Source organism: Haematobia irritans, chromosome 5 (assembly GCF_050003625.1).
Source record: "Haematobia irritans isolate KBUSLIRL chromosome 5, ASM5000362v1, whole genome shotgun sequence".
Lineage (NCBI taxonomy): Eukaryota > Metazoa > Arthropoda > Insecta > Diptera > Muscidae > Haematobia > Haematobia irritans.
Window position 1 is genome coordinate 166,426,853 of NC_134401.1, and position 11,428 is coordinate 166,438,280.

At 26.2% G+C, this 11,428-nt stretch overlaps 1 protein-coding gene across 1 annotated transcript in view; it reads right to left on the bottom strand.

The window, feature by feature from the left end:
- Window positions 1–10,742, bottom strand: part of Rx (Retinal homeobox domain-containing protein Rx) — a 105,010-nt gene extending 94,268 nt beyond the window's left edge. The window contains exons 1-2 of the mRNA XM_075313166.1: window positions 10,453–10,742; window positions 244–363 (exon numbers count right to left, since the gene is read on the bottom strand). Coding sequence (XP_075169281.1) covers window positions 244–363; window positions 10,453–10,714 — 382 coding nt within the window. The 5' untranslated portion in view covers window positions 10,715–10,742. The remainder of the gene's footprint in view (window positions 1–243; window positions 364–10,452) is intronic.
- Window positions 10,743–11,428: the final 686 nt, after the last annotated feature.

Here is an 11,428-nt window from a genome sequence, read left to right on the forward strand (position 1 = left end):
TGCCACCGAGGTCGCGGCGCCCATTTGGCCGATATTTTATTCCATACATATTTGAGTAATAGCAATATATCGTAATAAAATAAAATTTCAATAATATCCTAAATAGTTTGTGTTTTATTCAAAATCAACATCGGCCCCTGAAATTTTAACCACCCTTTATAAGAGACCCTGTCTTATATAAGAGACCCTGTCTTATATGGATATGAGTTCAAAAGGAAATGTTTCTTATGTAAAGGTACTTACTCTCACCGATATGTTGACGATTCTTTAAACCCAAGATGGCATCTATGGTATGACGAGGCGTTAGTGTCTGATTTGTGTTTCCATATTTACGGACGCTTTCTTTGTGGGATATATCGTCATCTGTTTAATAAAGGAAAAAAAATTCAATTATTATCTACGATAACAAAATATATAATTTATATATAAATTTATCAATTTATTATTAATTAATGTATAAAAAAAAACATATTTTATTTTTACTTAAAAACACAGTGTTAATACTAAGCATAAAATGATCACACCCAACATGGGAAAGATCTGGGAGAACATATTTTTCTTGTTTTTAATGCCCTAAGTAAATCTAGCTGAAAACAATGAAAGCGCTTTATAATAATTCATAATATTTCGTAAAATTGTTCTATTTTTTTTCTTTATGGTCATTTTAGTTCACTCAATTATTTGGGTCAACATCATCACGTGAGTTTTGTCGTCGAATAGAAAAATTAAAAATTATAATCACGTCTAGTCTTTGTAAGCAATAGTGCATAGTGCATTAAATATCATTTTAATTTGATGATTAGAATGGCAAAGGACATGCAAATCTCTGCTACTAGGCCAGTAGCAACAATGTAAACAAACTAACCACCTAAATTGGTTATAATGACCAAAAAGGACATTTCCATTAATGGTGCTACATAAGCTCTATAATTTTATAAAATGGTAGAATTTGTTAAAAAATTAAACTTTTATTTTGTAACAGTGAAAGAGGGGGGAGGGGGAGGTGGCTACAACGAACTATAATGCCCTCGTTTTTGAATGGAACACAAATGCACGATTTGTGACATGTAGTTTGCGTTTTTTATATACTCTACTATAGGTAGGGGCAGGGGGGTATACACTAACACTGTCACTGTGGGAAAAATGTGAACTTTTTTAATTTTTTGAAAAGTTGACTCATACAAAAAACAAAAATACAACATAATTTTTTATAGAAATGAAATTTTTACAAAATTAAAACTAAAATTTTGACAAAATTTTTCTTGGAAATGAAATTTTGGCAAAAGTTTCAATAGAAATAATATTTTTCTATAGAAAAAAATGTTGACAAAATGTTGTATAGAAATAACGTTTTAACAAAATTTTCTATAGAAATACAATTTTGACAACATATTCTATAGAAATGAAATCTTTACAAAATTTTCTATAGAAATGAAATTTTTACAAAATTTTCTATGGAACTAAAATTTTGACAACATTTTTCTTGGAAATGAAATTTTGACAAAATTTTTATTGGAAATGAAATTTTGACAAAATTTTCAAAAGAAATAAAATTTTTCTATAGAAAAAAATGTTGACAAAATTTTTTATAGAAATAGCGTTTCGACAAAATTTTCTATAGAAATAAAATTTTGACAAAATTTTCTATGGAATTAAAATTTTGACAAAATTTTTTATAGAAGTAAAATTTTCACAAAGAATATCTATAGAAATAAAATCTTGACGAAATTTTCTATAGAAATAAAATTTTGACAAAGATTTTCTTTATAAATGAAATTTTGACAATATTTTGTAAAAAAAATAAATTTTTGACAAAATTTTGTAAAGAAATAAAATTTTGACAAAATTTTCTATAGAAATAAAATTTGGACAAAATTTTCTATAGAAATAAAATTTTTATAGAAATGAAATTTTTACAAAACTAAAACTAAAATTTTTACAAAATTTTTCTTGGAAATGAAATTTTGACAAAATTTTCAATAGAAATAATATTTTTCTATAGAAAAAAATGTTGACAAAATTTTTTATAGAAATACAATTTTGACAAAATTTTCTATAGAAATGAAATTTTTGCAAAAATTTCTATGGAACTAAAATGTAGACATTTTTTATTGGAAATGAAATTTTGACAAAATTTTCAATAGAAATAAAATTTTTCTATAGAAAAAAAATGTTGACAAAATTTTTTATAGAAATAGCGCTTTGACAAGATTTTCTACAGAAGTAAAATTTTCACAAAGAATTTCTATAGAAATAAAATTTTGACGAAATTTCCTATAGAACTAAAATTTTGACAAAATTTTCTATAGAAGTAAAATTTTCACAAAAAATTTCTATAGAACTAAAATTTTGACAAAAAATTCTATAGATATAAGCTTTTGCCAAAATTTTCTATAAAAATAAAATTTTTACAAAATTTTCTTTGGAATAATATTTTGACAAATTTTTTTAAAGAAATAAAATTTTGTCAAAATTTTCTATAGAACAAAAATTTTGACGAAATTTTCTATAGAAATAAAATTTTGACAGAAATTTTCTTTACAAATAAAATTTTAACAAGATTTTCTATATAAATAAAATTTTGACAAAATTTTTTATAGAAATACAATTTTGAAAAAATTTTTTATACAACTTTTGACAAAATTTTCTATAGAAAATTTTATATTTGATAGAAAATTTTATATTTTATAGAAAATTTTATAGAAATTTTATAGAAATAAAATTTCAATATTCTATATAGAAATTTTATTTATAGAAAAAAAATTTTCTATATAGAAATAAAATTTTGACAAAATTTTCTATAAAAATGAAATTTTTACAAAATTTTCTATAGAACTAAAATTTTGACAAAATTTTTCTTGGAAATAAAATTTTGACAAAAATTTCAATAGAAATAAAATTTTTCTATAGAAAAAGATGTTGACAAATTTTTCTATAGAAATAACGTTTTTACAAAATTTTCTATAGAAATAAAATTTTGACAAAATTTTCTATGGAACTAAAATTTTCACAAAAAATTCTATAGAACTAAAATTTTGACAAAGTTTCCTATAGATATAAACTTTTGACAAAATTTTTTATAAAAATAAAATGTTTACAAAATTTTCTATAATAATAATATTTTGACAAAATTTTCTATAGAAATAATATTTTGACAAATTTTCTATAGAAATAAAGTTTTGACAAAATTTTGTAAAAAAATAATATGTTGACAAAATTTTCAATAGAAATAATAGTTTGACAAAATTTTCTATGGAACTAAAATTTTGACTAAATTTTCTATAGAACTAAAATTTTGACAAAATTTTCTGTAGATATAAAATTTTGACAAAATTTTCTATAAAAATAAATTTTTGAAAAAATTTTCTATAGAACTAAAATTTTGACAAAATTTTTTATAGAACTAAAATGTTGACAAAATTTTCTATAGAAATAAATTTTTTACAAAATTTTCTATAAAACTATAATTTTGACAAAATTTTCGATAGAACTAAAATTTTGACAAAATTTTTCTTGGAAATAAAATTTTGACAAAAATTTCAATAGAAATAAAATTTTTCTATAGAAAAAGATGTTGACAAATTTTTCTATAGAAATAACGTTTTTACAAAATTTTCTATAGAAATAAAATTTTGACAAAATTTTCTATGGAACTAAAATTTTGACAAAATTTTCTATAGAACTAAAATTTTGGCAAAATTTTCTATAGAAGTACAATTTTCACAAAAAATTTCTATAGAATTAAACTTTTGACAAAATTTTCTATAAAAATAAAATTGTTACAAATTTTTTTAAAGAAACAAAATTTTGACAAAATTTTCTATAGAAATGAAATTTTTACAAAATTTTCTATAAAACTAAAATTTTAACAACATTTTCTATAGAACTAAAATTTTGACAAAATTTTTCTTGGAAATGAAATTTTGACAAAATTTTCAATAGAAATAAAATTTTTCTATAGAAAAAAATGTAGACAAAATTTTCTATAGAAATAACGTTTTGACAAAATTTTCTATGAAATAACGTTTTAACAAAATTTTCTATAGAAATACAATTTTGACAAAATTTTCTATAGAAATGAAATTTTTACAAAATTTTCTATGGAACTAATTTTTTGACAAAATTTTTCTTGGAAATTTTGACAAAATTTTCAATATAAATAAATTTTTTCTATAGAAAAAAATGTTGACAAAATTTTCTATAGAAATAACGTTTTGAAAAAATTTTCTATAGAAATAAAATTTTGACAAAATTTTCTATAAAAATAAAATTTTTACAAAAATTTCTATAGAAATAAAATTTTGACGAAATTTTTTATAGAAATAAAATTTTGACAAAAATTTTCTTTATAAATGAAATTTTGACAAGATTTTCTATATAAATAAAATTTTGACAAAATTTTCTATAGAAATAAAATTTTGAAAAAATTTTCTATAGAAATAAAATTTTGACAAAATTTTCTATAGAAATAACGTTTTCAAAAAATTTTCTATAGAAATAAAATTTTGACAAAATTTTCTATAAAAATAAAATTTTTACAAAAATTTCTATAGAAATAAAATTTTGACAAAATTTTCTATAGAATAAAAAATTTTGACAAAATTTTCTATAGAAATAAAATTTCTACACAATTTTCTTTAGAAATAAAATTTTCCTTACAAATGAAATGTTGACAAAATTTTCTATATAAATAAAATGTTGACAAAATTTTCTATAGAAATAAAATTTTGAAAAAATTTTCTATAGAAATAAAATTTTGAAAAAATTTTCTATAGAAATAAAATTTTTACAAAATTTTCTAAAGAAATATTTGACAAAATTTTGTAAAAAAATAAATTTTTGACAAAATTTTGTAAAGAAATAAATTTTTGACAAAATTTTGTAAAAAAATAAATTTTTGACAAAATTTTGTAAAGAAATAAATTTGCCTACCGTGTTTACAATCCTTGGTGGAGTGTATATAAGATTCGGCCATTTGCATTTGTTTAATTTCAAATTTATTTACATTCTATAAGCAAAGTGCTACCCCATAGTATTTTTGGCATTTTGCAAATATTCATGTAGATTTTTAACGTTTTGTGTTGTTGCTGTTGCTGATGTTGTTGTAGCTATATGAAAATTACTCTATAATTACTTTTAATTTTCAAATGATTGCATTGTAAAATAATTTCTTTTACTAATTGTTCCAAAGGATATGTTTGGAAGTTGGCAAGGAAGTAATCAGCTATTTTGCATTCCTAGGGCTCTCTGTTATTAAACAATGTTGACAACATGTAAATGTATGCACGTGTTGCTTGTTTTACTCTGCCACAGGAAGAATATCGTTTGTGCTCAGTTACAGAGTCCTGGCCAGAGCAGTTTCTCTTGTTAGTCATTTCGTAGGGGTTTTGAAATTTAAATGCGTGTTTATATGCCATTTCACTTAATTAAATCACTTTAGAAATACTCTGTCAAAGGATATGAATGATAGCTTCTGGTGGTGGTCATTCACATGACCATTTGCTTTTAGACGACTTTTTGTAGAATTTTACAAAGATTTGCAGGATTCAGTTTTCTGTGGTGAATTTTTTTTTCCGGCAACTTTAATTTGATGTGATTAGCGTTAAAATGCATGGGCATGTAAAGTAGTCGCACTAATTGCTGCATGTTGCTTGACATGCAATTCTAATGTTCTATAAACAAATTAATAGAGGTTTTCTTTTTTTTTGCATTTTGTATGATCCGATAACTTGTATGGCTGGCTAAGTAATAATTATAAAAGCATTTTATAATGTTGATTTAAAAATGGTTAATTGCTAATACCTTTTTTAATGTTTAATTAATTTTATTAGAAAATATTATTAGCCTAATAGTGTAGCATGTTCGTAAGTAGCACAACCAAGAAACAAAGTGGTTTGATAATTTATAATATCTGATATACATATTTGGAAATGTCTGTCATTTCTGTTGAATATATAACCAGTTAGGTCATTGGTAAATGGAAAAATTATAATTTTATATAATATATATTATATACACATAAAATTATTTTAATATAAAAATTGCTTATAAATAAAAAAAATGTGTAAAGCTCAGGAACGTCCCATTTAAAACATCCTAGAAAAACTATTTAATTTGGAGCTCTCCATTTGTTAATACTTGAAATAATTTATAAATCCTAATTTTATCCTTAAATGCACAAGATCACCTATTCCTCCGAAAAATATATAATAAGAAAAATGGTAAAAAAGATAATTTGCGTACCACATTTAAAAAAAGAAAATTTGTTGGTTTTTTTTTTGAAAAAAAAAAAAATATTTAAAAAATCTTAAAAAGAATATCTAAGTTTTTATTTACAAATAAACAATTTGATTTGAGTAGAGAATAGAGATATTTTTACACTACACAGTTTTTCCCCAAAATTACTTTCATCGCTGGTAAATATTATATAACTTCCAATTTGTAGTTTTTTTTAATTTTTTGGACGATTTTCAGTTTTGACTGCAAATTACTCAGAAGTACTAAAAATTTGCAGGAAAAACATATTTTTAGAAATAGCGTTATAATGTTCTAAGTGCAAGAAACTTAATTTCATAGAATTTGTTCAAATGTTTAAGAAGTAGCCATTTTTGTCTGGTTGTGTCTTAAAATATACAGTGCGCATTTATGGGTTAATTTATTATCTCGACTTAATCTGGTTTTTGTTTAGTTTTTTGTTTAGTTTAATTTTGACCTACTTTTTTTACAAAGGCCTTGTAACATCTCACAACCAGTGATGCCAAGTTTTGGAAGATTTTCACAGTTGGATGAATTTTTAGGGGCTACATTTAATTGAAAGGATTTTAGGGGTAATAAATTATTTTAATATTTTAAGTAGAAAAATAAATAAATTCCTTTGGAATTTTTTTTTTTTATTTTCTTATGATTTTGGTATTGATTATGGGTTATACATTATAGCTTGTCATAAGCTCGAGTTATCTTTTATATGCACTGAAAAAATATTGTCGTGATACCAAAGAGTTCTTGTCCTTAAACTCCCAGCAAAAAAATTTGGAAGTTCTTCCAAAGGCACTACTTTAAAAGCACTTCCAGAAGATACACTCCCAATGATGTTCTTTATTTTAACTACCCAGGAAGTTCTTTTAATTCAATATTTTTTATCTTGGTTTTTCATACTTTTAATGGGTAATTTTAACTTTTTTTGTTTCAAATAGTTTAAAAACAGAGTAAGAATTCATAAAATGGTACAAATCATTTAAATTTTATTGAAAAAAAATGCTAAATCCAATCTGAAAAAATTGTGAATTTTTGAAAATATTTGAGGTCAAACGTTTCCCACAAGCGTTAGAACCATTAAAAATTTTAAAAAATTATAAAAATAATTTTTTGACAAAATATCACAGACTTTTTTAATTTACATCCAAAACATTGAATTCGGATCACACCTAAAGAAGTGATGCAAATTAAGTGCAACGGCTGTTGAAATGGAGGACTTCCATCCTATGACAAGCCCATGTTAAATTCATCGCTTCTGCGCCACTTCCGGATCCAAAAAGAACATTTTCATTACTTTTTTGGCGACGCTTTTTTTGCTGGGATGCAAATTCGAATTTTCCTTAGCATAGAAGATGCATTTCTCTGGTATTTTGCATGTCCAAACATCGATATTCTTTTCATTTTGTCCTCAGAGTTAGGTAATTCGTTTTAAAAATGTGGCCGCTATGAATATGACACCCATGAAAATTAACCCCAAAATCTAAATGAAGTAAGACCATAAAAATTAATATAGAAAAGAACAACACCAAATTTTTATGGTTTTTGGGGAGTAATTTCATTTTATTTTTGGGGACCCGTTTGTATTATGAAAATAAACTCCAATATTTCAAATGAAAATAAAACCCAAAATTTGGGATTGGGCTTCGTTTTCAAGTGGGGCCTATTTTTGCATTCTGGGATTGGAAACAGACCGTTTGAAGTCTTTTAAATCAAAAAATAAAATAAGCCAAAATTGTATTCTGAGTTCGATTTTCATGATTCATTTGCATTTTGTTGAGTCTCAAATTCATTATGAAGCGCAGTTATACTTCTATGGTCCTATTTAATTGGGGTTTTGGGGCTCATTTTCTTGGGACCCATTTTCATAACACCATGCATTTTCATAACATTCGCATGCAAGAAAATTTTCTTTGACTAAAGTGAACTTGGCTTCAATATTTTTAAAGAAATTCTTTAAAATTAATGAAATCGCCTTTAAATTTGTTGGATTTAGTATTTTGCTAAAAAGGCTTCAGAAATAGAAGATGTCTTTCAAGGCGCTATGAATACGGGCTTCATGAAAATTTGGCTGACGTCCTAAAAGAGTAGACACCAAAAAAATTTTTTTTTGTAAAATATTTTCGTTTTTGGTGTGTAACTTCATTTTATTTTGGGAGCCCGTTTACATTATGAAAATAACCCCCAACATTTCAAGAGACAATTAACCTAAATGTCCTTGGAAATGATAAGGGTGGAAGGCCCTTGGTGCACCCTAAAAAAAAAACATATACCCCAAACAAATTGTGTTTCAAGCATACATATTTTCAGGATGGGTCCAACAAAATATTGTTCGTATTGTTCAAACACATTATGTTTCATCTTAGGGCATACACAGGTAGAAAAAAATTTTAATGAAATTTTCTTTGTGTGGATATATGTTTAAGGCGCCAATTGGTTACTTCCACTATTTTACTTGCAGCATACTCTATAGGTCTCTCTTTCTAAACACATATATGTTTATAGGCTATTTCCAAATTAATATATGTTTGTATCTAAGAATATTATATTTACAAACATTTTATGTCCCAAACATAATATGTTCTAACATATTAACATATATGTCCCAAACATGTTATGCTAGTTTATGAGTATTGTATACTTGCACTCAAAAATATTGTTTTAAAAAATTTGAGTTCCAAACATAAAATTTTTACACCCAAACATATGAAAAACAGTCTTTTTCGTCCGTGTATGTATATGAGCTCCATGAAAATTTGCCTGACTTCCTAAAACAGAAGGACTCCAATAAATTTTTTGGAAAAAAATCCTAAAATATTTGCGTTTTTTGGAGTGTAACTTTATTTTAGTTTTGGGCTACGTTAACACTATGAAAATAACCCCCAACATTTCATATGAAAATTAACCTAAATGTCCTTTTTGATCGAACCAAAGTGGGCTAACGTGAACTTGAAATGATAAGGGTGGACGGCCCTTGGTGGAGTTTCATGGTTTTGCAAGTCCAAAGTAGACTAACATGATTGCAAATTAAGACTTTTGATTAATACTTTTTCCTAAGATCAGAGTTCAATGTGGGCTATCGCAAATCCAAGGTGATAAAGTGGCGGGAGTTCGACCGGGCTTTAAGACTTTCTTCCATGGACGGAATCCCAAGTAAGCTAACGTGATTTTAAAGTGGAATAAGTGGACGGCTTTAGGTGGGGGTTTAAGAATTTATTCTGTAGACAGAATCGAAGGAGTTAACTGCTAGTATCAATTGTTCCAAAACTCAAACTTAAAAGAGAAAGAAATAGAAAAATTATGGATCCTATATTCTCCGAAACGTAGTGGGCCTTAGGTTAGGTTAGGTGACAGCCTGATCAATCAGGCTCACTTAGACTATTCAGTCCATTGTGATACCACATTGGTGAACTTCTCTCCTATCACTGAGTGCTGCTCGATTCCATGTTAAGCTCAATGACGAGGGACCTCCTTTTTATAGCCGAGTCCGAACGGCGTTCCACATTGCAGTGAAACCACTTAGAGAAGCTTTGAAACCCTCAGAAATGTCACCAGCATTACTGAGGTGGGATAATCCACCGCTGAAAAATTTTTTTGTGTTCGGTCGAAGCAGGAATCGAACCCACGACCTTGTGTATGCAAGGCGGGCATGCTAACCATTGCTCCACGGTGGGCCTTACTTTCCAGATATTATGACACATTCGTTTGTATCAAATTTGTAATTGGCGTCCTCTGATTGGGTCCAAATTATTCAATGTAAAACCTTGGCCATTTTGGTTATGATTTCTATATAACTCCCATTTAGCAAATATATTAATACTAAGCTCATTAAATATTTTTAAAATATTTGTCTTTTGCTTAAATTTTTGGTCGTGTGCTACGCGAACAAACAAAAACAAAAAAAAAATAAGACCAAAATAAGATAGTTCCCGACGAGCTTTTTAGACTATAAGAAAATTTATGCAATTGTTTTCAAGTAATTTTTTACTGCAAAAATTTGGTTTTCCAAAATTCCCTTTCGGAAAAATCAATCTATGCATGTAAACATTTTGTTTATGTTCTGTTATTTCACCAACATTTTAATACACATAGAAAAAAATGAGTGATTTGATTAGTATTACACCCAACAAAACAAAAATCCGACGGCTTTACCAATCGTCAGTGTCATTTCCTTTTCCTTTCTCAAAATTATCCATTTACCTTCAATTACGACAGCATTTTTATTTCCATTTTGCAAAGCATGACTATCCAAATGTTCAAGATTTTTGAATTTCTCCACAATCATTTGAAGATTTTTCGGATCACGGACATTTTGCAAAAGATTACGAAAATATTCATATTGCTTGGGTGGAACCTTGGCAGAGCCGCCGCTATTGACAACCAATTTTTCGAAAATATGTTGAAAAGTTTGTTTCTGAACATCGCTTAAACCGCTTATGGAAGCAGCGACGGCCGAGGCCATTGGTGAAGGAGGTGTAGTGGGAGGTGAAGAAACACCAGGGACATTGTTGGCCGGTGCCGAAGCGGTTTGATTCGGTGGAGGAGTGGTTTTAATGTCCATTTTTATTTAGATTTTGTGTTAAAGATTAAAGAAAAATATTTTTTTTATTTTCTTTTTAAATTAATTTAATTTTTTTGAGATGATTTTAATTTTGTTTCATTTTTTTTTTAATATTTTTGAAAAAAAATATCACTAAACTTTTTTTTATAATTTCTTGGTTTTTTTCCACTAAAAGCTTTTTTAAGGTTGTTTTTTATTTTTTTCTTATAATTGGTATTTCCTTTTTATGGTATTGCTGTTGTTGTTAATTGTAATTAGTTAATCCACTTGTCATCTCAAGTTTTGCCAAATTTTAATAAATTAATCCAAGTCATATAAGGTCTACAACTACCGTAAGTTATTTCTTCGTTTCTGTTTTTTTTTGCTTTGCTTAGCTTAATAAATTGGCGATTAATTATTTGATTGTGCACACACAGAGACACACACTCACACGAACACTCTACACTGATCACAAGGAAAGGGAAATCCACAAACTTTCCACACCAAAAAAGTTCAAGCGCGTCGTTAAAAACCGTTTTCAAATCTAAGCGAAGCGCCAAAAAAAGCTACGTTACGTTCTGTCTTAAAGCAAAGGTAGCAATAAACACGGAACCCCATAAATTGTGGCACAGAAGC